The sequence below is a fragment of the Chiloscyllium plagiosum genome, unplaced genomic scaffold (genome assembly GCF_037043375.1).
Source record: "Chiloscyllium plagiosum isolate Xiang-an unplaced genomic scaffold, Cpla_swu_hap1 HiC_scaffold_4, whole genome shotgun sequence".
NCBI classification, from domain to species: domain Eukaryota; kingdom Metazoa; phylum Chordata; class Chondrichthyes; order Orectolobiformes; family Hemiscylliidae; genus Chiloscyllium; species Chiloscyllium plagiosum.
In genome coordinates, this window is record NW_028270142.1 from 129,144,708 (window position 1) to 129,171,667 (window position 26,960).

At 46.6% G+C, this 26,960-nt stretch overlaps 1 protein-coding gene across 2 annotated transcripts in view; it reads right to left on the bottom strand.

Annotated features, from left to right (window-relative positions):
• The window catches only part of lama1 (laminin, alpha 1), a 305,305-nt gene that overhangs the window by 86,148 nt on the left and 192,197 nt on the right, over positions 1–26,960 (bottom strand). For both annotated transcript variants that reach the window (XM_087986673.1, XM_087986674.1), the window contains 5 exons: positions 25,222–25,343; positions 22,844–22,930; positions 22,244–22,437; positions 17,629–17,771; positions 5,324–5,422 (listed from right to left, as the gene is read on the bottom strand). In XM_087986673.1, the coding sequence (XP_087842799.1) occupies positions 5,324–5,422; positions 17,629–17,771; positions 22,244–22,437; positions 22,844–22,930; positions 25,222–25,343 (645 nt within the window). The remainder of the gene's footprint in view (positions 1–5,323; positions 5,423–17,628; positions 17,772–22,243; positions 22,438–22,843; positions 22,931–25,221; positions 25,344–26,960) is intronic.

Consider the following 26,960-nt stretch of genomic DNA (forward strand, 5'->3'; position numbering starts at 1 on the left):
TTCAGCCCACTGAGTACACACCAACCCTCTGAAGAAGATCCCACCCACATCCACACCATCCCTTTAACCCTATATTTCCCATGGCCAATCCACTTAATCTGCACATTTCTGGACCGTGGGAGGAAACCCATGCAGACACAGGGAGAACTTGCAAACTCCACACAGATGGTCGCCCAAGGGTGGAATCGAACCCAGGTCCCTGATGCTGTGAGGCAGCTCTGCTAGCTACTGAGCCACCATGCCACCTTAAGAAGATAGGATTTGAACCTATGTCTCCTAGTTCAGAAGTAGGGATGCTACCAGTGTACCTCAAGAGCCCTCTACTCCTAAATGAAAATTACATGTTGATATTTCACTCACCCCATGATTTCTTTTGAGTGCGAGCAGCAGCTGAGTTTAAACGAACCCGGAAGACTACAGCTAAGGTGAGACAGTTTGTTTTAAAATTACTTACCGGTAGCGGGCAGCGGTGTTTTTTTTTTCTCTTCACAGAAAGAGCGGGAGCAGCAGGGGAAAGTGACGACGACCAGAGGGGCAGCCGGAAGCTGGTGTAGCGCAAGCTTACCTGGGTAGGTTTTTTTTTCCCTATAAAAGTGCGGAGGAGAGGAACCCGAGGCACTACAGAGGTAGTGCCTTCTACCCGCCCTCCTCCTCTAACCTAATAATAAGACCCGTTGTGGTAAGTAGGTAAGTACTGCATTTTGCTTGTTCCATTCTTTAGACCTAGTTTTTTTTTTAAAAGGTTACTTTTAGAGGGATGGCAGTGAAGGCAGTGCAATGTTCCTCTTGCAACATGTTTGAGGTGAGACGTCCCTGCTGATTACACTTGCAGGAAGTGCACCCATCTCCAGCTCCTCCAAGACCGTGTTAGGGAACTGGAGCTGGAGTTGGATGAACTTAGGATCATTCGGGAGGCAGAGGGGGTCATAGATCGGAGCTTTAGGGAAGTAGTAACTCCAAAGATTGCAGACAGATGGGTGACAGTGAGGGGGACTGGGAGGAAGCAGCCAGTGCAGGGACCCCCTGCGGCCGTTCCCCTCAAGAACAAGTATACCGTTTTGGATACTTGTGGGGGGGACGACTTACCAGGGGTAAGCAATGGGGTTCAGGCCTCTGGCACGGAGCCTGTCCCCGTTGCTCAGAAGGGAAGGGTGGAGAAGAGCAGAGCAATAGTAATTGGGGACTCGATAGTTCGGGGCACAGATAGCGGTTCTGTGGGGGCGAGAGAGACTCACGTTTGGTATGTTGCCTCCCAGGTGCAAGGGTACGTGACGTCTCTGATCGTGTTTTCTGGGTCCTTAAGGGGAGGGGGAGCAGCCCGAAGTTGTGGTCCACATTGGCACCAACGACATAGGTAGGAAGAGGGCTGAGGATGTTAGGCAGGCTTTCAGGGAGCTAGGTTGGAAGCTCAGAGTTAGAACAAACAGAGTTGTTGTCTCTGGTTTGTTGCCTGTGCCACGTGAGAGAGAGTCGAGGAATAGGGAGAGAGAACAGTTAAATGCGTGGCTACAGGGATGGTGCAGGAGGGAGGGATTCCGGTATCTGGATAACTGGGGTTCTTTCTGGGAAGATGGGACCTCTATAAACAGGATGGTCTACACCTGAACCTGAGGGGCACCAGTATCCTTGGGGGGAGGTTTGCCAGTGCTCTTGGGGGGGGGTTTAAACTAACTCTGCAGGGGCATGGGAACCCAGACTGTCGCTTTAGGGTGCAGGACCTGGAGTGTAGGGAGGTTAGGAACATGGCATCAATCTCAAAGGAGGGTGCCTGTAAACAGGAAAGTGGCTTGAAGTGTGTATACTTCAATGCAAGAAGTATACGAAATAAGCTGAGTGAACCTGCAGCGTGGGTTGGTACCTGGGATTTCGATGTTGTGGCTATTACAGAGACATGGGTAGAACAGGGACAGGATTGGCTGTTGCAGGTTCCAGGGTTTAAATGTTTTAGTCGGGTCAGAGGTGGGGGTAAAAGAGGGGGAGGTGTGGCATTGCTTGTCAAAGATAGTATTACAGCGGTGGAAAGGACGATGGATGAAGACTCGCCATTTGAGGTAGTTTGGGCTGAGATTAGGAATAGGAAAGGTGAGGTCACCCTGTTAGGAGTTTTTTACAGGCCTCCTAATAGTCCTAGAGATGTAGAAGAAAGGATTGCGAGGATGATTCAGGAGAAGAGTGAAATAGGGTGGTTGTTATGGGGACTTTAACCTTCCAGATATTGACTGGGAAAGCTATAGCTCGAGTTCATTATATGGGTCGGTGTTTGTCCAATGTGTGCAGGATGGTTTCTTGACACAATATGTAGACAGGCCAACAAGAGGTGAGGCCATACTGGATTTGGTTCTGGGTAACGAACCAGGCCAGGTGTTAGAATTGGAGGTAGGTGAGCACTTTGGGGACAGTGACCACAATTCGGTGACTTTTACTCTAGTGATGGAAAGGGATAAGTGTGCACTGCAGGGCAAGAATTATAGCTGGGGGCAGGGAAATTATGATGCGGTGAGGCATGACTTAGGATGTGTGGCATGGAAAAGTAGGCTTCAAGGCAAGGGCGTAATTGATATGTGGAGCTGGTTCAAGGAGCAACTATTGAGTGTCCTTGATAAGTATGTACCCGTCAGGCAGGGAGGAAAGGGTCGTGTGAGGGAGCCGTGGTTTAATAAGGAATTGGAATCCCTTGTTAAATGGAAGAGGGCGGCCTATGTAAAGATGAGACGTGAAAGTTCAATTGGGGCAATTGAGAGTTATAAGGTAGCCAGGAAGGATCTGAAGAGAGAGCTAAGAGCAGCAAGGACGGGACATGAAAAGTCCTTAGTTGGTAGGATTAGGGAAAACCCTAAGGCTTTCTATAGGTATGTCAGGAATAAAAGAATGACTAGGGTAGGAATAGGTCCAGTCAAGGATAGTAGTGGGAAGTTGCGTGTGGAGGCTGAAGAGATTGGGGAGACACTGAATGAATACTTTTCGTCAGTATTCACTCAGGAACAGGACATTGTTGCCGATGTGAATATTGAGTCACAATTAATTAGAATGGACGGCTTTGAGGAATGTAGGGAAGAGGTGTTGGAAATTCTGGAAAGGGTGAAAATAGATAAGTCCCCTGGGCCTGATGGCATTTATCCTAGGATTCTCTGGGAAGCAAGGGAGGAGATTGCAGAGCCATTGGCCTTGATTTTTATGTCCTCGTTGTCTACAGGAATAGTGCCAGTAGACTGGAGGATAGCAAATGTGGTTCCCTTGTTCAAGAAGGGGAGTAGGGATAACCCTAGTAACTATAGGCCGGTGAGTCTCACTTCTGTTGTGGGCAAAGTTTTAGAGAGAATTGTAAGGGATAGGATTTATGAACATCTGGATAGGAATAATGTGATCAAGGATAGTCAGCATGGTTTTGTGAAGGGCAGGTCGTGCCTCACAAACCTTATTGAATTCTTTGAGAAGGTGACTAAGGAGGTAGACGAGGGTAAAGCGGTAGATGTGGTGTATATGGATTTTAGTAAGGCATTTGATACGATTCCCCATGGTAGGCTACTGCAAAAAATACGGAGGTATGGCATTGAGGGTGAGTTGGAGGTTTGGATTAGGAATTGGCTGGCTGGAAGAAGACAGAGGGTAGTAGTTGATGGTAAAGGTTCATCTTGGAGTGCAGTTACTAGTGGTGTTCCGCAAGGATCTGTTTTGGGACCATTGCTGTTTGTCATTTTTATAAATGACCTGGAGGAGGGGCGAGAAGGTTGGGTGAGCAAGTTTGCGGATGATACAAAAGTCGGTGGAGTTGTTGACAGTGAGAAAGGATGTGTCAGGTTATAGCGGGATATAGATAAGTTGCAGAGCTGGGCAGAAAGGTGGCAAATGGAGTTCAATGTAGGTAAGTGTGAGGTGATTCACTTTGGTAAGAATAACAAAAAGACGGGGTACTGGGCTAATGGTCGGATACTTGGTAGTGTGGATGAGCAGAGGGATCTTGGTGTCCATGTACACAGATCTCTGAAAGTTGCCACCCAGGTAAATAGTGCGGTGAAGAAGGCATATGGCGTACTGGCTTTTATTGGTAGAGGAATTGAGTTCCGGAGTCCTGAGGTCATGTTGCAGTTGTATAAGACTCTGGTGCAGCCGCATCTGGAGTATTGTGTGCAGTTTTGGTCACCATACTATAGGAAGGATGTGGAGGCACTGGAACGGGTGCAGAGGAGGTTTACCAGGATGTTGCCTGGTATGGTAGGAAGATCGTATGAGGAAAGGCTGAGGCACTTGGGGCTGTTTTCATTAGAGAAAAGAAGGTTTTGGAGTGACTTGATAGAGGTGTACAATATGATTAGGGGTTTAGATAGGGTTGACCATAAGAACTTTTTTCCACGTATGGAGTCAGCTATTACGAGGGGGCATAGCTTTAAATTAAGGGGTGGTAGGTATAGGACAGGTGTTAGGGGTACATTCTTTACTCAGCGAGTCGTGAGTTCATGGAATGCCCTGCCAGTAGCAGTGGTGGACTCTCCCTCTTTATGGGCATATAAACGGTCATTGGATAGGCATATGGAGGGTCTCTATGCTACTCTCTCCCCACCCCCACCCTCCCCTAGCTTATCTCTCCACGCTTCAGGCTCTCTGCCTTTATTCCTGATGAAGGGCTTTTGCCCGAAACGTCGATTTTGCTGAAGCTCCTCGGATGCTGCCTGAATTGCTGTGCTCTTCCAGCACCATTGATCCAGAATCTGGTTTCCAGCATCTGTAGTTATTGTTTTTACCATATGGAGGATAGTGGGCTAGTGTAGGTTAGGTGGGCTTGGATCGGCGCAACATTGAGGGCCAAAGGGCCTGTACTGCGCTGTATTTTTCTATGTTCTATGTTTCATTAGACTATGCTCCATTAAGTTGCGGAACTCCCTGCACTGACAAACTGTTGCCACTAGCTGGAGTTAAGGACTTCAGTGCAAGCTCGGAATGGTAGCTGGGGCAGAGCATGGGATATCAGGCCTGGAAAGGAACGTCTGGGAAGTTCAAGGGATCATAGAGTGGGAGCAAAAGAATGGTCCTTGATATTTTCTAATTACCCTGTTTGGAGATGTTATTACACCTCTCTGAAACAGTTGGCACATTACAGGAGGGCTGGAGCAAATAGTGTTAAACTGAAATCTACAAACTAAACAAATAGATTATCACTACCTTATTCACAGCTTGAAAGTGAAACAATATTAAGCAAGCAATGTTTAAATGGCATTTACTATACACACCTCTAAACTGCCTGGGCCTTTCCACCTCTGGTCAGAAAGTCACCAGCCCAATTAAGCATTTCCACTCGAACTAAGAATTAGACAAGGATTTATTTTACCTTCTGCTGTAAGTGGCTGATCCCCAAGGTCAAGCCTGCCACCTGTTCTTCCACCTTTACAACGAGAGCACTTGTGTTCCTTTCTGTCGACAGAGTAGTCTGTGAGAAAAGCAATAAATAAAATCATCCTTGTCAAAGTCACCGAGGCTTACTCACTAAATAAAGCCTTACTTCTTGTCATTTACTATAGTAAGCCCATCTGTGGAACAGAATGCAATTACAGGGTTCTGTTCTCTCTGCAGACCGGCAGTTAGTCAAGAGATAGAGAAGGAAATGAACAACAAAGAGTTCCTTAAACCAGTTATGTAACCTGTTGTTCTCAATCTTATGGGTCGAAATAACTGCTTAAGTACCATGCAATCTCAAGGGGGTGTCCTCGGAAGGTGGGCGGGAGTCCTGATTGTAAAAGTAAGCTCGGAGGCGGCGGAAGAAGTGTTCGACGTCACGGCGTGTATTAAATTCATTGATGGGTGGGCGGAGGGGGATGAAGGTCCGAGGACGAACAATCAGTCCTCAGCAAAGGACTCACCTTCATCTCCCTCCGCCCACCCATCAATGAATTTAATACACGCCGTGACGTCGAACACTTCTTCCTCCACTTCCGCCTCCGAGCTTACTTTTACAATCAGGACTCCCACCCACCTTCCGAGGACCCCTTCACCCGCCTCCAACACACTCCATCTACCTGGACACCCCATCCTGGCCTATTACCCACCCTCGACCTCTTCATTTCCAACTGCCGCTGGGACATTAACCGCCTCAACCTGTCTATTCGCCTCCCCCACTCCAACCGCTCACCCTCAAATGCGCAGCCCTCCAATCCCTCTGCTCCAATCCCGACCTCACCATCAAGCCAGCGGACAAAGGGGGCGCAGTGGTAGTCTGGCGCACTGACCTCTACACCGCTGAAGCCAGACGCCAACTCGAGGACACCTCTTCCTCCTGCCCCCTCGACCATGACCCCACCTCCCATCACCAAACCATCATCTCCCAGACCATACAGACCCTCATCACCTCAGGAGATCTCCCACCCACAGCTTCCAACCTCATAGTTTGGGAACCCCGCACTGCCCGGTTCTACCTCCTTCCCAAGATCCACAAGCCTGACCACCCTGGCCGACCCATTGTCTCAACATGCTCCTGCCCCACTGAACTCATCTCTACCTACCTCGACACTGTCCTATCCCCCCTAGTCCAGGAACTCCCCACATACGTTCGAGACACCACCCACGCCCTCCACCTCCTCCAAGACTTCCGTTTCCCCGGCCCCCAATGCCCCATCTTCACCATGGATATCCAGTCCCTCTACACCTCCATCCGCCATGACCAGGGCCTCCAAGCCCTCCGTTTTTTCCTCTCCCAACGTCCCCAACAGTACCCTTCCACCGACACTCTCATTCATTTGGCCGAACTGGTCCTCACCCTTAACAATTTCTCCTTCGAATCCTCCCACTTCCTCCTGACCAAAGGGGTAGCCATGGGCACCGAATGGGCCCCAGCTATGCCTGTCTCTTTGTTGGCTACGTAAAACAGTCCATCTTCCGCAATTATAGTGGCACCACTCCCCACCTCTTCCTCCGCTACGTTGATGACTGCATTGTGCTCCCGCGAGGAGGTTGAGCAATTCATTAACTTCACCAACACATTCCACCCTGACCAACTTCACCAACACATTCCACCCTGACCTTAAATTTACCTGGACCATCTCTGACACCTCCCTCCCCTTCCTGGACCTCTCCATCTCCATTAGTGACGACTGACTTGACATTGACATTTTTTACAAACCCACCGACTCCCACAGCTACCTGGATTACACCTCTTCCCACCCTATCTCTTGCAAAAATGGCATACCGTATTCCCAATTCCTCCGCCTCCGCCGTATCTGCTCCCAGGAGGACCAGTTCCACCATAGAACACACCAGATGGCCTCCTTCTTTAGAGACCGCAATTTCCCTTCCCACGTGGTTAAAGATGCCCTCCAACGCATCTCATCCACATCCCGCACCTCTGCCCTCAGACCCCACCCCTCCAACCGTAACAAGGACAGAACGCCCCTGGTGCTCACCTTCCACCCTACAAACCTTCGCATAAACCAAATCATCCGGCGACATTTCCGCCACCTCCAAAAAGACCCCACCCCCAGGAATATATTTCCCTCCCCACCCCTTTCCGCCTTCCACAAAGACTGTTCCCTCTGTGACTACCTGGTCAGGTCCACACCCCCCCACGACCCACCCTCCCATCCTGGCACTTTCCCCTGCCACCGCAGGAACTGTAAAACCTGTGCCCACACCTCCTCCCTCACCTCTATCCAAGGCCCTAAAGGAGCCTTCCACATCCATCAAAGTTTTACCTGCACATCCACTAATATCATTTATTGTATCTGTTGCTCCCGATGCGGTCTCCTCTACATTGGGGAGACTGGGCGCCGCCTAGCAGAGCGCTTTAGGGAACATCTCCGAGACACCCGCACCAATCAACCACATCGCCCCGTGGCCCAACATTTCAACTCCCCCTCCCACTCTGCCGAGGACATGGAGGCCCTGGGCCTCCTTCCCCGCCGCTCTCTCACCACCAGACGCCTGGAGGAAGAACACCTCATCTTCCGCCTCGGAACACTTCAACCCCAGGGCATCAATGTGGACTTAAACAGTTTCCTCATTTCCCCTTCCCCCACCTCACCCTAGTTCTAAACTTCCAGCTCAGCACTGTCCCCATGACTTGTCCGGACTTGTCTGACCTGCCTAGCTCCTTTTCCACCTATCCACTCCACCCTCTCCTCCCTGACCTATCACCTTCATCTCCTCCCCCACTCACCCATTGTACTCTATGCTACTCTCTCCCCACCCCCACCCTCCCCTAGCTTATCTCTCCACTCTTCAGGCTCACTGCCTTTATTCCTGATGAAGGGCTTTTGCCCGAAACGTCGATTTCGAAGCTCCTTGGATGCTGCCTGAACTGCTGTGCTCTTCCAGCACCACTGATCCAGAATCCTTAAATTTACCTGGACCATGTCTGACACCTCCCTCCCCTTCCTGGACCTCTCCATCTCCATTAATGACGACCGACTTGACACCGACATATTTACAAACCCACTGACTCCCACAGCTACCTGGGTTAAACCTCTTTCAACCCTACCTCCTACAAAAATGCCATCCCATATTCCCAATTCCTTTGCCTCCACCGTATCTGCTCCCAGGAGGACCAGTTCCACCATAGAACACACCAGTTGGCCTCCTTCTTTAGAGACCGCAATTTCCCTTCCCACGTGGTTAAAAGACGCCCTCCAACGCATCTCGTCCACGTCCCGCACCTCCGCCCTCAGACCCCACCCCTCGAACCGTAACAAGGACAGAACCCCATGGTGCTCACCTTCCACCCTACCAACCTTTGCATAAACCAAATCATCCACCGACATTTCCACCAACTGCAAATGGACCCCATCACCAGGGACATATTTCCCTCCCCACCCCTTTCCGCAAAGACCATTCCCTCCGTGACTACCTGGTCAGGTCCACGCCCCCCTACAACTGACCCTCCTGTCCTGGCACCTTCACCTGCCACCCCAGGAATTACAACTCCTGCGCCCACATCTCCTCCCTTACCTCCAAGGCCCTAAAGGAACCTTCCACATCCAAAGTTTTACCTGCACATCCACCAATATCATTTATTGTATCCGTTGCTCCCGATGTGGGAGCCTTCTAGCAGAACGCTTTAGGGAATGTTTCGGGACACCCAAACCAATCAACCACACCGCCCTGTGGCCCAACATTTCAACTCTCCCTCCCACTCTGCCGAGGACATGGAGGTCCTGGGCCTCCTTCACCGCCGCTCCCTCACCACCAGACGCCTGGAGGAAGAACGCCTCATCTTCCGCCTCGGAACACTTCAACCCCAGGGTATCAATGTGGACTTCAACAGTTTCCTCATTTCCCCTTCCCCCACCTCACCCTAGTTCCAAACTTCCAGCTCAGCACTGTCCCCATGACTTGTCCGACCTGCCTATCTTCTTTTCCACCGATTCACTCCACTCTCCTCCCTGTTCTATCACCTCCATCCCCACCCCCATTCATCTATTGTACTCTATGCAACTTTCTCCCTACCCTCACCCTCCTCTCAGTTATCTCCCCACCCTGCAAGCACTCTGCCTCTATTCCTGATGAAGGGCTTTTATCCGAAATGTCAATTTTACTGCTCCTCGGATGCTGCCTGAATTGCTGTGCTTTTCCAGCACCACTCTAATCCAGAATCCATGCACTCTCAGTCAATGGCTGATCTCACCATGATTAACATGTACTTTGATTTCTGTGTGTTCATTCTGGAACATACCACATGGCAATCAACAGGGCAGGTACAACAAAGGAAAGTTCGTTTTGAATCCTACAGTCACCTCCCCTCCTCCAGTGGAGGTGCCGGTGTTGGACTGGGTGGACAGAGAACTATCAGAGAACTATCTCCCAGACCATCCATAACCTCATCACCTCAGGGGATCTCCCATCCACCGCCTCCAACCTCATAGTCCCACAACTCCTGCCCAAAATCGACAAACCTGACTGCCCCGGCCGACCCATTGTCTCAGCCTGCTCCTGCCCCACCGAACTCATCTCTGCATACCTTGACACGGTCCTGTCCCCCTTAGTCCAAGAACTCCCCACCTACGTTCGGGACACCACCCACGCCCTCCACCTCCTCCATGATTTTGCTTCCCCAGTCCCCAATGCCTTATCTTCACCATGGACATCCAGTCCTTGTACATCTCCATCCCCCATCACGAAGGACTCAAAGCCCTCCGCTTCTTTCTTTCCCGCCGTACCAACCAGTACCCTTCCACTGAGACCCTCCTTCGACTGACTGAACTGGTCCTCACCCTGAACATCTTCGCTTTCCAATCCTCCCACTTCCTCCAAACCAAAGGAGTAGCCATGGGCACCCGCATGGGCCCCAGCTATGCCTGCCTCTTCGTAGGATATGTGGAACAGTCCATCTTCCGCAGCTACACTGGCACCACCCCCCACCTTTTCCTCCGCTACATCGATGACTGTATCGGCGCTGCCTCGTGCTCCCACGAGGAGGTTGAACAGTTCATCCACTTTACCAACACCTTCCACCTCGACCTCAAATTCACCTGGACCGTCTCAGACTCCTCCCTCCCCTTCCTAGACCTTTCCATTTCTATCTCGGGCGACCGAATTAACACGGACATTTACTATAAACTGACCGACTCCCACAGCTACCTAGACTACACCTCCTCCCACCCTGCCCCCTGTAAAAACGCCATCCCATATTCCCAATTCCTTCATCTCCGCCGCATCTGCTCCCAGGAGGACCAGTTCCAAATCCGTACAACCCAGATGGCCTCCTTCTTCAAGGACCGCAATTTCCCCCCAGACGTGGTCGATGATGCCCTCCACCGCATCTCTTCCACTTCCCGCTCTTCCACCCTTGAGCCCCGCCCCTCCAACCGCCACCAGGACAGAACCCCACTGGTCCTCACCTACCACCCCACCAACCTCCATGTACAGCGTATCATCCGCCGTCATTTCCGCCACCTCCAAACGGACCCCACCACCAGGGATATATTTCCCTCCCCTCCCCTATCAGCGTTCCGAAAAGACCACTCCCTCCGTGACTCCCTCGTCAGGTCCACACCCCCCAGCAACCCAACCTCCACTCCCGGCACCTTCCCCTGCAACCGCAAGAAATGCAAAGCTTGCGCCCACACCTCCCCCCCCTTACTTCCCTCCGAGGCCCCAAGGGATACTTCCATATCCGCCACAAATTCACCTGCACCTCCACACATATCATCTATTGTATCCGCTGCACCCGATGTGGCCTCCTCTATATTGGGGAGACAGGCCGCCTACTTGCGGAACGTTTCAGAGAACACCTCTGGGACACCCGGACCAACCAACCTAACCACCCCATGGCTCAACACTTCAACTCCCCCTCCCACTCCACCAAGGACATGCAGGTCCTTGGACTCCTCCATTGCCAGACCATAGCAACATGACGGTTAGAGGAAGAACGCCTCATCTTCTGCCTAGGAACCCTCCAAACACAAGGGATGAACTCAGATTTCTCCAGTTTCCTCATTTCCCCTCTCCCCACCTTGTCTCAGTCAAATCCCTCGAACTCAGCACCGCCTTCCTAACCTGCAATCTTCTTCCTGACCTCTCCGCCCCCACCCCACTCCGGCCTATCACCCTCACCTTGACCTCCCTCCACCTATCGAATTTCCAATGCCCCTCCCCCAAGTCCCTCCTCCCTACCTTTTATCTTAGCCTGCTGGACACACTTTCCTCATTCCTGAAGAAGGGCTTATGCCCGAAACGTCGATTCTCCTATTCCTTGGATGCTGCCTGACCTGCTGCGCTTTTCCAGCAACACATTTTCAGCTCCGGACAGAGAACTATGCCATGTTCTTCACAGCCTTCAGCATTTCATCGATGACAATGAGCATCTTGCCAAGATCATCCCTACACCTACCCTTCTTGCCTTCAAACAACCACCACATCTTAAGCAGACCATCATTTGCAGCAAACTGCCCAGCCTTCAGGATAACATCAACCACACAACACCACACAACCCTGGCATGGACACCATTACAGACAAATCAGATCATCGACATGGATACATCACGTGTGGGAACACTACCCATCACATACATGGCAGATACTCATGTGACTCGGCCAATGCTGTCCATCCCATGTGCTGCAGGAAAGGATGCCCCGAGGCGTAGTACATTGGCGAGACCATGCAGATGCTACGGCAACGGATGAATGGACACTGCGCAACAATCGCCAGACAGGAATGTTCCCTCCCAGTCGGGGAACTCTTCAGGGGTCAAGGACATTCAGCTTCCGATCTTCCAGTAAGCATCCTCCAAGATGGTCTTCACGGTACACAACAACACACAATCGCTGAGCAGAAACGACTAACTAAGTTCTGCAAACATGAAGATGGTCTCAACCATGATCGTGGGTTCATGTTATGCCACATGTGACCTCATCAAACTGTTCTGTCGTTGTAAAATCTTCCTTACTTTCCTGTTTTGACACCATCACCTTGATAAATTGCTACCATAATTAGTTTGTACAGTTTTGGATTTCTTATTCCTTTGGTTAGACCCTCAGCATGCGACTCTTATACCTAACATTATTCCAGTCATTTTTTTGTGTATCTGTCTGCCTCATTTAATCGGATTATTGATCATCTTTTCGCTTGTTATTCAGCTGTTGACACTTTACTCACACTGTCTGACGCTCTTGATCACCTGCAGAGACTTATTATTTGACACTCCGTTTACACTATTTATATGATCTTTTGATCTCTCTGCCCTTGATCTCTCTCTACCTGTAAATTCTGTGCCTGTGTGCTTCTCTTTCATTCGCCGGACGAAGGAGCAGTGCTCTGAAAGCTTGTGATTTCAAATAAGTCTCTTACACAATAACCTGATGTCATTTGCCTTCTTAAACCACTGCAGTCCATGTGCTGCAGGTAAATCTACAAAGTGGTTAGAAAGGGAGCACCAGGATTTTGACCCAGCAACACTGAAGGAACGGCGATTAATTTCCCAATCAGGATGATGAGTGGCTTGGAGGAGAGCTTACAGGCGATGGGGATGTTTCCATGTACCTACTGCCTTTGTCCTTCTTGGTTTAGAGACATTGTGTGTTTGGAAAGTGCTGTTTGAGGAGCATTGGTGAGTTACTGCAGAGCATCTTGTAGATAGCACAAAGCACTGCTACTGAGTGTCGGTGGTGGAGAGAGTGGATGCTTGTGGATGTGGTGACAATCAAGCAGGCTGGTTTGCCCAGGATAGTGCCAAGCTTCTTGAGTGTTGTTGCTCTCATCCAGGTTAGTGGGAAACTTTCCATTACACTCCTGACTTGTGTCTTGTAGAGAGTGGAGAGGAAATACTTTGACTCAGAAACAGGGAGTCCACCAGTGAGCTGTAGAGTTGCGTTATTATTGCCCCTCTGTTCAGACAGCTAATGTCTGGAGCACCATGACCGCACAGATTGTATTGAAGTCTAAAAAGGAGCACAGGTTTCAGTAATAGTGGAAAGCTTCCTCCATAGGATAGTAGCATTGCAGAACAGCAGCGAAGATTGGATTAGATTCCCTACAGTGCAGAAACAGGCCCTCCAAAGAGTAATCCACTCAGACCCATTTCCTTACTAATGCACCTATCACTATGGGCAATTTAGCATGGCCAACTCACCTAAGCTGCACATCTTTGGACTGTGGGAGGAAACCCATGCAGACACTGGGAGAATGTGCAAACTCCACACAGACAGTCGCCCGAGGTTGGAATCAAACCCAGGTCCCTGGCATTGCAAGGCAGCAGTGCTAACCACTGAGCCACCACGCAGGTTGCCAGAAGTGTTCAAGCTGATTTCCAGTCATGTGCTCCGAACTGGTAATCAATTATTCTAATTAAACACTTGTAACTGAGGGATTCTAAGTCAGGTGCATCGAATCGATTCGGAGACAAAGTTCACACCCACTCTACATTTCCAAAACGTGTGGGGAGGAAAATCTTGCTGCGGGCAAAACAAACTCCTGGCAGTTGTAAATGTTACGCCAAGTTGCGTTCAATTATCTTAGTAAAAAGTTGAAAGTTCAAGCACATTGAGGACAAGATGAGGCTTCGTTAGCAAATCTCTTGCTGAGAACTCTTCACACTGTTTGTATTCAACATTCTAGCACACAAGAGCTCCAGCTGTTCCACATTACACTGATCTCAGCATTTAAGACATGTATTTCGAGTGAAAATTGCTGCTCCTGTTGTTAGTCCCAGAGAACATCTGTCTTCATTTTACACAAACTCTCACAGACTAACAACATATGGTCTGATCTATCGGTAGGATTTACCATCCCCTCTGCACTACAGTTGTGAGTGAAAATTTTCCAGAGCAAAGACTGTATTCTTTCTTTCATTCCTTTCTCTTTACAGATCATGTTTTACAGCAATTACAATTGGTAAACTGATCACTGAAATACTAACAAAATTACACTGAAAGCAATAAGGGGAATACTTTCTAATCTCATTATGCAAAAAATGACCATGCATTCAATTCAGCATCCAATCACTGCAATAAAATCAGGAAGTGCAGGAGAAACTCAGCAAGTCTGCTGGTGATGGAGGAGCGAGAAAGTCATCATTTCGAGGGCAAAGGAGAACAGTGAAAAATAGTCTTTGGACTCAAAATGTTAACTGTTTCGCTATTCACAGAAACTTCCAGGGTGGCATGGTGGCTAGCACTGCTGCCTCACAGCGTCAGGGACCTGGGTTCAATTCCAACCTTGGGCAACTATCTGTGTGGAGTTTGCACGTTCTCCCTGTGTCTGTGTGGGTTTCCTCCGGGTGCTCAGGTTTCCTCCCGCAGTCCAAAGATGTGCAGGTCAGGTGAATTGGCCATGCTAAATTGCCCGTAGTGTTAGGTGCATTCGTCGGGGTGAATGTAGGGGAATGGGTCTGGGTGGGTTGCTCTTCGGAGAGTCGGTGTGGACTTGTTGGGCCGAAGGGCCTGTTTCCACACTGTAGAGAATCTAAGTTGCAGAGTTCCTCTGGCATGTTCTGTGCTTTATTTCAGATCTTCTGCTTCCACTTTCAGTTACTAGACTTTGATTTACATGAAGAAATTCTGACTATTGCTAGATCTTCTGAAAATCCTTTCAGTCTGACTGACCTAATATAAAATAGTCAGCGAAGTTCACTTTATAAGTGAGGAGATATCGCAGAAATGTTCAGCCTTGTTACTGCTACATGTTGGGGGAAGATGGTGGTGAAGTGGTATTGTCACTGGGCTAGTGTTTCAGGTCAGTTCAAATCCCACTGTGGTTATTGGCAGGATTTAAACCCCATTAAAAAGGAATTTGTAACTGACAGCTAGACTACTGATAGTTGTTTAAAAATGCATCCGTTTCCAGAAGGAAATCTGCCCTTTGTACCTGGCATAGACGAGATGTAACCCCAGGCCCGCAGCTACATAGTTTACTCATCTCTGCCTTTTATAAGCTACTCAGTACAAGACCAAAAATAGGGGAGGGCAATAAATTGCCAGCGATAGCCACATCCCATCGCAGAGAATAAACTAGTTACAGAAACACGTAAAAATCTATCAGTTTCAGATTCTTGATCATCATTAAGGGATAAACCAGGAACTCTGTATCAGTTACAGATATATTGCAATTCCATAGCAAGTGTTGGGGGTCTACAATTCTTAGCAAACAACTGTTGCTGGTTTTAGGTTTATTTACTCATAAATATTTCTTTTACATCATTAATAAAGATTCCCTTCACCTCAATAACCTTAAATTTAGTCAGGGTGAGAGTCGACTACTGTTTACAGGTGGTCACAAACCAGATCCTTTACAATATACGTGATGTTACAGCCATGTTATACACCTCCATTATGTTTCACCATATAAAGCATGCCATGCTCCATTATCAATCAGTCAGTCACTCTGGCCACAAATGTTTCATTTAATGTGGCAGCAACTGTGACAAAATTGACACTGACATCAATACCTTATTAAAAGCCATAAAATGACAGCATTACTGCCTTAGGGACTATCTCACCCAAAGTTTCCATATTTGCACAAGGTAATAGTTCTGAAAGAGTTCCTGTTAGCGACTGCGTTTAGTTCCACCCAATCTGATGATGCATAGGTTGGGATAAAAAAGGACACGAATACCCATAGATCTCCTCACCATCTTTGTAACCATGTTTTATCTTGTAACTTGTAGCGGTTTGTCATCAAGAAATAAACTCCACCAGGGCTTCCCAAGGTTAGGGTCGGGACCCCAAGGTTAGAGTCGGGACCCCAAGGTTAGGGTCGGGACCCCATGGGAGGTCACATGATGAAATTTTGTGGTTATGAGACAGCAATGGCTATACACCCCGCAATAACTTCCACAATCCCATATTTCTTCACCTCTTCCAACCAACACCAACCTCCCTCCCCTCCACCAGCTCACTGAGGGGGGCAGGGGTCACACTTTTCATCTCAAAATTGACTCACAGCAAGGCAACATTTGGGTAGCACTGAATCACATCTTACTGAGTCTAAAAGCCTTCTCTTTAAGGCCCAGGTGACAGCAAGCTAGCCCCTGCAAGCTGCCAGCGGTCAGTATCCCAAAACAAAAGCCAACATTTACATTTCTCACCTGGGCTGGGAGTTTTCACATGGTTTCCCATTCCACATCTTCACCAGTGCTGGCTGCCCCACACTGGTTTAATGCTCCAAGGAGTGACCATTGCTCAGTGATGGAACCTCCACCAATGGCTGCTGACCGTTTGATTGGCCAATAGCTCCCAGACCCAGAAACAGCAGTGGTCATGTCTGGAACTACAAGGCCTCGAATGGATGTGTGTGTCTGTGCCCATCTGTGTCTGCGAGTGTGTATATGCCTGTATGTTTGTGTCTCCATGCATGTCTGGATGGGCACATCTGTGTATCTGTCTACGTGTGTTTGCATGCATGTCTACGTGACTGTGTGTCTGCTTGTGCATGTCTGTGCATCTGTGTGTGTTTGCGCATGTCTGTGTAAGTGCCTGTGTGCGTGTCTGTGAGTGCATGCCTGTGCGTATGCATCTGCATGTGTGTGTCAGTGTGTTGGTTCTGTGTATGTATGTGTGTCTATATATGGGTCTGTATGTGGGTGTATACGTGTCTGTGTGTATATGTCTGTGTATGGGCAAGGTGGGCTACATCTGTGTGTGTCTATCACATCTCAGGCTGAGGAGAGAAGCTGAGTGGGATTGGTGTGGATGGAGAGGAAAGTGGAGAAGGAGCATCCACAGGGATTGGCCTGAATTCATGGCTTGTTGCTGGGGAGGGACTGGGGGGACAAATGATGCTGAAAGGAGGGTGTGTCTCTCTCTCTCTCACATTCCTTCCCCCCCCTCCCCACCATCCTGGGTTTTCCCACTGACCTCGGACTCCTGCCAACAAACTGGGTGGGTGGTCAAATAGCCCTCATCAACAGGACCTGATTTAGGCAGGAATAGGTGGGCTAACTGAGGTTACACTCACCACACTGGAACAGGATGGAGATGTGGGGAGGTCAGGATCCCAGTGCTAAGGCAAATCATGGTCATTTACAGTACCCCACACTCGCTTGTAAACCGACTGGTGAGTTCTGTCCTGGTCTCTTTGGAAAGACTGAAAGCTGTCATTAATGGGCAAAAACCTGAACGAGCTAACTCTGTAACCCATTCTGATCTCTGTGTTAAATGTGTTGACAGTTTATCTCACCCGAGTCACCAATATGGAAGCATACTAAAGCGCCTCACCTTGTATTGTTCTGTCCTGTTTTCTATGTCAGTAAAGAGATTATAGGGAGCTGGATCAAAGCCTGTCACGTTTAATGACATCAAAATGGTTTCCAAGTTGCTAAGATCAGATAGCAGGAGTCCTGTGCAATCATCATCACAAGCTGGGGGAGAAAGTGAGAGAAATGTCAGGAACAGAAAAGCAAGGATTGTCAGAAAATTCAAAAATCCGTCACAGCCATCTGATGATTTCGTTACTTGAATGGAAAAATATGGGAGAGTAAAAGGTGAGATTTGTCAGAAATACAAAATTTGCGAGAGAAATTTAGCAGCTCTGACAGCCTCCATGGAGAGAGAAATGTCCAGTGTGACTCTTAAAGGACACTGATATTTGGTTTGAAACATTTACTCTGCTTCTTTCGCTACAGATGCTTCACCAGCACACTCTGTCCTTGTTTCAGATTTCCAGCATCCACAGTGAGATTTTACAGCTTAGTTTGTAAACTGTGGTAAAAATTTCTTTTAAAATTCCCATGTGTAAAACTGCATCCTCATCTTACTGTGGAATGCCAAGTGTGAATTTTAGGAACATTTGGGACATCCATGAGGTTGGGAGATGTACCTCTCACAAGCACTGTTCCTCAGTGGGAGAGCTGAGTGGGGAACAACAGAGGAATGTGAGAAATGGCGGCACGGTGGCACAGTGGTTAGCACTGCTGCCTCGCAGCGCCAGAGACCCGGGTTCAATTCCCGACTCAGGCGACTGACTGTGTGGAGTTTGCACGTTCTCCCCGTGTCTGCGTGGGTTTCCTCCGGGGGCTCCGGTTTCCTCCCACAGTCCAAAAGATGTGCAAGTCAGGTGAATTGGCCATGCTAAATTGCCCGTAGTGTTAGGTAAAGGGGTAAATGTAGGGGTATGGGTGGTTTACGCTTCGGCGGGTCGGTGTGGACTTGTTGGGCCGAAGGGCCTGTTTCCACACTGTAAGTAATCTAATCTAATAAAAAAATGGGAACAGGTGGAGGACATTCAGCCCTTCCTGTCTGTACGCCCATTCAATGAGATATTGGCTTATCTTCGACTTCAACATCACTGTCCTGCACTGTCCCTGATAAACTTAATATGTAGAAATCCACCAACATCAGACTCACATAGCTAGCTACAGATAGCTTCTGAAAATAAAGAAGTGATGGTAATTCTGATATTGGCCAATTGCGTGTTGTGAGTATATGTTTCAATTTTCATTCTCTCTTCGGTCGAAGTTAAAATTATTGAGGATTTAATCTGATATTGCCTGTTATAAAACATTGACTAAAATTAAGTTGACCTTCATGGGATTTCTGACTGAATTGAAACGGAACTTCGAGAAACAAGAACAACTCAGGGCTGCTTCATTTATCAGCACAGATTGGCAACTTAAGAATAGTAGACAAAGTAACATGGTGTTCGTGCATTAAAATCAAGGTTGTCTAAAATAATTTCTAAGCTATTGCTTCTGACAAAGATTCTCCTGCCTAGAGGGTGCAATTGCAGTTGCTCCAAGTCTATTAGAGTCATACAGCATGAAAGTAGACCCTTCGGTCCAACCAGTCCACGCCTACCACAGTTCCAAACTAAACTAGTTTCACTTGCCTACTTTTGGCTCATGTCCTTCCAAACTTTTCCTATTTATGTATTTATCCAAATGTCTTTTAAGTGTTGCAACTGTACCTGCATCCACCACTTCCTCTGACAGGAAGCACATTCTACACAGGAAGTAATCTGTGTGGAAAAAACGTTGCCCCACATTTCCCTTTTAAAACGTTCTCTTCTCACCTTAACTATATCTGGGTTTTGAATTCCCCCACTCTAGATAAAAGACCCTTGCCATTCACCTTATCTATGCCCATCATGATTTTATAAACCGCTATAAGGTCACCTGTCAATCTCCTACCCTCCAGTGAAAAAAGTTTCAGCCTATCCAGCCTATTTTTATAACTCAAACCATCTATTCCTGGGAACATCCTGACAAATCTTTTCTGAACATTCTACAATTTAATAATATCCTTCCTATAGCAAGGTGACCAGAACTGTACACAGTACTCCAGAAGAGGCCTCACCAATGTCCTGTACAAGCTCAATATGACGTCCCAACCCCTACACTCAAAGGTCTGAGCAAGGAAGGCAAGCATGCTATACTCCTTCTTAACCACCCTGTCTACTTGTGACACAAATTTCAAAGAATAATCTACCTGCACCTCTAGGTGTCTCTGTTCTACAACACTATCCACAGTTGAGAATGTGGCACTGGGAAAGCACAGCAGGTCAGGCAGTATCCAAGGAGCAGGAGAATTGACGTTTCTGGCATGAGCCCTTCATCAATTCTCTTGCTCCTCGGATGCCGCCTGACTGGCTGTGCTTTTCCAGCACCACACTGTTGACTCTGATCTCCAGCATCTGCAGTCCTCACTTTCTCCTAACACTACCCAGGGCCCTACCTTAAATTATGTAAGTCCTGCCCTTGTTTGTTTTACCAAAATGTAATAACTCGCATTTATCCAAATTAAACTCCATTTGCTACTCCTCAGCCTATTGACTCAACTAATCAATAATTTCTTTATAATCTTAGGAAACCTTCTTCACTGTCCACTGTACCACCAACTTTGGTGTCATCCGCAAACTTACTTTCCATGCCTTCTGTATTCTCATCCTAAGTATTTATATAAATGACAAACAAAAATGGATCCAGTACCAATCCCTGAGCAACACCACTGGTCACAGGCCTCCAGTCTGAAAAACAACCATCTACCACTACTCTCTGTCTCCTACCATCAAGCTAACTTTGCATCCAAATGGCACGCTCATCCTGAATCCCATGTGATCTAACTTTACTAATTAGTCTACCAAACAGAACCTTGCCAAAGGCTATCTGTAACAACAGAGAGAAAAGCTACAACACCACGTGTCTAGCCTGAATGTCTGTACATGCAAGTGTCTCACTCTCGTGCACAAACATGTGTGTGCACAAAACACTTTAGAACAAGGCACTTGCGATTTTTAATATCATGCCTTTAATATGTCTCTTGATATCAGTAATCTCATCCCAGCATTTTCTCTGCAACCTCTTTTCCCAGTGAGTGCATTCAAAGCAAACCATAAAGAATGGCAGATCATGTCCAGTTGGTCATGAAACATGATGTTCAACACTAATGTTACAGAGTGTCTTCCCTGAAGCACAGGCAAATTGAAAATCTGCTGTGCGATAATTTGTAATGCCTTGGCACCTGAATAACATTTGTTTACTTTTTAAACAAAATTGGTGATGTGCTTGCTCTGAACAAGATGACAGCCCTGTTAAAGTGAAGAACTTTGTATAAATTCATTAACCAAGGTGCTATAAACATTGCTCTGTGGAATTTTAACTCCGAGCAGCAGTGAGACTCAAAAGCTGGAAGTAATGAATTTTACTACACACAGCTGGTGAAGACTTGCCAGTTACTGAGCAAGGTAAGCAAATTTTTGTATGATACCACATGTCACACAGTGTTCGATCATAATCAGACTACTCAGTGACAATTACATTTCAAGTCTGTTGGTTGGGATTGCAAATGACTCCTAATGTTACAACACAGTCAGAGCCATTTGACCCATTGTGTCTGTGCTGGCACTTCAGAAGAACTCTTCCAGTTGTCAATTAATCATTGCCGGATTAGTTCAACACCACCATGCTTTTCTTAGAGCTTCACAAATGTTTTCTCTCAGTCTGGTTATTTGATTTGATTTCACTTGGGAGAGCTCATCGGTACAGTGGCTCAGAGGTTAACACTGCTGCCTCACAGTACCAGGGTCTGGGTTCGATTCCAGCCTCGGGCGACTGTCTGTGTGGAGTTTGCACATTCTCCCAGTGTCTGCGCGGGTTTCCTCCCATAATCCGAAGATGTGCAGGTTAGGTGGATTAGCCACGCTAAATTGCCCATAGTGTGCTGGCATGTACAGGTTAAGTGGGTTAGCCATTAGAAATGCAGAGTTATAGGGTCAGGGTGGGATGCTGTTTGGAGGGTCGGTGTGGACTCAATGGGCCAAATGGCCTGTTTGCACATGATTCTATCTCAGGGATATCAGAGAGATGGTGCATTTCATCGGACTAGTAATCCAGAGGCCTGGCCTAATGCTCTGGGGCCACTGGTCGAAATTCTACAATGGCTGTTGGTGGAATTGGAAGCTAGTCTCAATAATCATGACCATGATATCCATTGTCAGTTGCTGTAAACACCCAGCTTGTTCATTAATGTCCTTTCAAGTGGGTATCGTGCGATCCTTTATTTGGTTTAGCACACACATGATTCCAGGCCCCAGGCCATGTGCTTGTCTCTTAGATGCCCTCTGAAATAGCCCAGCCAGCCACTCAGCTCATGGACTATGAGGGATGGCCAACAAATGCTGGCCTTGCCAACAACATCACATCCTACGAATGAGTAAAGAGAAAAAAGAAATCAGGAAACGAAGACTTGGAAGCCAGAAATAAATTTCCTTCACAACGAATCAGGGACACATTACCAAAACCTATTCTGAAGGAAACAGGAGAATCTACAGAAAACTTCATCCTATGTTATCTGTTTAAGACTTTTTGGAAGTATAAAAAAATGTAAATATACATACATATGCATTCACTTTCCACCAGCACATGCTTAGCTTCACATTGATTACAGAGTCGACCCGTTACACCTGGTTTGCAAACACAATGGCCCATTAAAGGATGACAGTTGATGTGCACAGAACCATTCGGGTTACATTCACACCTTTGACATCTACCGCCTGGTACGCGTGGGCTACCATAGTAACCAGGAGCACATCTAAAGGCACAAGACAGGAAGAAACAGAAAATAAATCAGTGTTTAACGTTAGTGCTCTGATTCTGTGTACAAAACTCTCAAGTGGGATGACACACGTCTGAGAAAGGATGAATTTATTTCACAAGATCATGCTAACTGTTCCTCTGTATAGCGCAATCCTCATTACACTTTACATGAACAGCATAAGATTTGATTGCTCTGGGTACAATGAATGAGATTCAGCCATTAAATTATATGGCGAGACGGCAAACAATGAAAATGTCATGCATTAAGAAGTGTAAAATTACAATAAGATTAGTGTTGATTTATATAACAGATAAATCCGCCACACAAAGGCTGCATAGGGTTCCAAGCCACATGGGAAAGAAGCAATAATGACAGTGTTCTGTTTAATAAAGAAACCGACCTCTCACAGTACTGTCCTTCATAGCCAATCAGACAGGAATTACAACGGAAATCACTCACGCCCTCCAATACACATGTGGGGCTAAAGCTGGTGAGAAAAAGGGGGAACAGTTGGAAGGCAACGCAAAACAATTGGTCAGACATGTATTTACAGGAGTTTGAAACAATTGGTAATTTACTCCCTCAAAAATTGAAAATAAAACAGTTTGGTTACAAACCAATTTGCAATAAGTGACAATAAAGGATATTTAGACCATGGGCATACGTGTTCACAATTTCTCCAAAGCATACTGATGACATATTAATCTGCATTTATTTATTACATATCTGAATTTATTTCCATTGCAAGGTATAATTGTCTATCAATGGGTTCTTGAACAATTAGGGGTAACTTGCTCTTTGATCACTGGTGTGAAAAGGACAGTATTGATTTTCCCCAACCTTATACAACCCACCTAATTCTTTTTTTCAATGGAATCTGGGTGCACAAATCTCTGCCTCTCCTTTTCATATTGTCCATCAAAGCTAAACTTATTTCCATTAAATGTAAAATTAAGCAGTATTACCACCTCAATACTATTTATAGTGAAGGAATGAAATGCTCATTTGGAACTGTTTGCCTATATCAGAGGTGGGAGGTCATATTGCAGCTTCACAGGGCATTGGTAAGGCTAGTTTTGGAATACTACGTTCAATTCTGGTCTCCTCATTAGAGGAAAGATTTTTTTAAACTTCAAAGGGTTCAGAAAAAAAATTACAAGAATGTTGCCAGGCTGGAGGGTTTGAGCTATAGGGAAAGGCTGAATAGGCTGGGGCTATTTTCACTGGAGGCTGAGGGGTGACCTTAGAGAGGTTTATAAAATCATGAGAGACATGGATAGGGTGAAAAACAAGGTCCTATCCCCAAGATACAGGAGTCCAAAAGAAGAGGGCGTAGGTTTAAGGTGAGAGGGGAAAGATTTGAAAGGGACCTAAGGGGCATCTTTTTCACGCAGAGGGTGGTGTGTGTATGGAATGAGCTGCCAGAGGAAGTGGTGAAGGCTGGTACAATTACAACATTTAAAAGGTATCTGGATAGGTATATGAATAGGAAGGGTTTAGAGGGAAATGGCCAAATGCTGACAAATGGGCCTAGGTTAATCTAAGATATCTGGTTGGCATGGACAAGTTGGACCAAAGGATCTATTTCCGTGCTGTACATCTCTATGGCTCTATGATGCTGATAATGAGAGGTTGAAATAACACAAGTGACCTTACTTTACCAAGTATTTGAGATGCAAACGCCCAAACCACCGATATCTCTCAGCTTCATCAGCACAAAAAATTGCCAGAGTTAAGGGGAAAACACGAATTGATTAACCTCAGTAGAATTACTGAGATGTGACAATGGTCTGAATCCAACTTTCTGTTTTCTTCATTGTCAGAAATCCTTTTCTTAACAAGAAAGTAAATATGCAACTTTCTCAAATCCCTGTATATATTCAGAATTTCCAGAAGTAAAAATAAGATGGATTCCTGTTAGTGATGGGTCGAGCTTAGAGTGGTGCTGGAAAAGCACAGCAGGTCAGGCAGCATCTGAGGAGCAGGAAAATCGCGTTTCGGGCAAAAGCCCTTCATCGGGAACACAGGCAGGATGCAGTGTCCGAAGCTAAGGTTTATAAAATCATGAGGGGCATGGATAGGGTAAATAGACAGTCTTTTCCCTGGGGTGGAGGAGTTCAGAACTTGAGGACATAGGTTTATGGTGAGCGGGGAAAGATATAAAAGAGACCAAGGGGCAACCTATTCACACAGTGGGTGGTGCATGTATGGAATGAGCTGCCAGAGGAAGTGGAGGAAGCTGGTACTATTGTAATATTTAAAGGCATCTGAATGGTATATGAATAGGAAGGGTTTAGAGGGATATTGGCCAAATGGGGCGAGATTTATTTAGGATATCTGATCGGCATGAACGAGTTGGACTGAAGGAGCTGTATATAGGCACAGAATCTCTATAATAGGGAAGCAGGCCGTTCGGTTCATCAAGTCCACACCAATCCTCTAAACAGCATCACACCCAAACCTCTACCCTTTCTCCATAATCCTACACTTCCCATGGCTGACCCCACCTAACCCATGCATCCCTGGGCACTATGGGCAATTTAGCATGGCAAATCTACCTAACCTGCTCATCTCTGAATTGAGCAAAAAACTGGAGCACCCAGCGGAAACCCACACAGACACGGGGAGAATGTGCAAACTCCAAACAGTCACCCAAGGCTGGAATTGAAGCTGGGTCCCTGGCACTATGAGGCAGCAGTGCTAACCACTGAGAAACTGTGCCATCTAAGTATATCTTAAGTGACTCAATAACAACAGATGCCTCTGGTCATACATTACCTGCCAGAATGGGATCTGGGACAGGCACAAAGGGAGCAGTCCGTGATAGATCCACCGACTCTGCCATAGTATCCCGAAGCACACAGCTCACAGTGATCACCCGTTGTGTTGTCACGACAAGCCTGATTTTCAGAGATAGAAAATCATAATTAGATTATTCACTGGAAGGAAAGGCGAGACTAATGCATTATAAGCCACATAAACATGGTGTAGGTTAATTAAACCTATATTTAGATTGCTGTCACCTCTCTGTGAAAGTCGGCTGCCTAGTGAGGTGGCATCCAAAGTAGCCAAGATGTGAACAATAGTCTTGGAATAGAGTCAGAAATTTAACTTCAGAGACAGGCTAAAAATTCTGTCTCACATACATTCAGCAGCTGAAATAAATGAAATGTTGTGTGTTTATTACCTGCAAAACCACAAATCTTGACATCCTCAACATACCAAACATATGCAGCAGACAATCTGCAGGAGCTTACTAATAGGATGTGGCCTCTGATCTCGTGAAGCTATTTTAAGGCAGAATTGCTATTGCTATTTATAAAAGTCAAAGATTGGCTGATTGTAAGATCAGCATCAGCAAAGGTGATCATGACTGCAGAATATTTAATTCTAATAGTTTAATTCAAGCATTGGGTCTAATCACATATAGTCATCATCTTCCTAATCAAGGTATTATTTTCCAATGTTCACCGATGAAAGAAAGAGTTCAGCTACTTCCAATGCCTTCTGAAAACCTTGTGGTTGAGTTAATTGTCATGCTTTGAGAGTTTTTCATTAGGGAAGACGGAGGACTATTATACCACAGCTTTATTGCACTGTTTGGGCTTAATAGTGATCAATACAATGTTAACAAGTGGGAATCTAACGCGCACAATATTAAATGAGAAATTGTTCCCATTTCCAGCTAAAATTGCTATTCTAAATCAAAGTTAATAGTGAATCTCGGCACCCAGAAGGGTAGTTGCTGCCTTATATCTGGAGAGTAATCATGGATTCTACAGCTTTTAAATTTCCCTTCACAAAAAAGCAAAAAGAGTAGTTGCTTCAGATCGATCTACAATTTTAAATGAGAACTATTCTGGCTATACCTCTGGGGTGTCAGAACATCTACAAAGTATATCAGTGAAATAGGTTGCAAGGAGCATGAGGTTTTTTTTATATGATGCAGCCTTTTTTAATTTGTTCATGCAATACGGGTTCACTGCCCATCCCTAAATGCCCCTTGAATTGAATGGGTTGTTAAGATTTTATGTAATTGTTGAAAATTATTATTGTGATGTTTCCACCCAAATTACTGAGCACAAAATAAAAACAAAACTAAATGGTATTGGGGGCTTCGTGGGATGAGGTCTCAATGATCCTTACATTTTACAGAACCCACTGTGATAAAAAGAAGTGAGGCAGCAAAGTCCAGGTTTACAGGTTACCTCTGCGCTGGTCTCCCAGGGGACGGCTGCTGGGTTAGATAGAATTCCTAATCTCAAAACCCTCAGCAGGGAACCCAATTTGGATCTCTAGGACTTGAATCCGCTTTGATGGTTTCTCCACACTGATTTCTTTTCTGATTGACAAAGGTCAAATAATTTCTTGAGAGCAAAGTCCGTACCCCTTAGTTGGTTGACCTCTCACATCTGGAGCCAGGAAGCTACCTGACTTCAGCACAAAGCTCAGGCCTGACAGTCGACTGAAGTGCTGTATGGAGCTAGTCCCTCACTGTCAGAGATGCTGACCCTGTC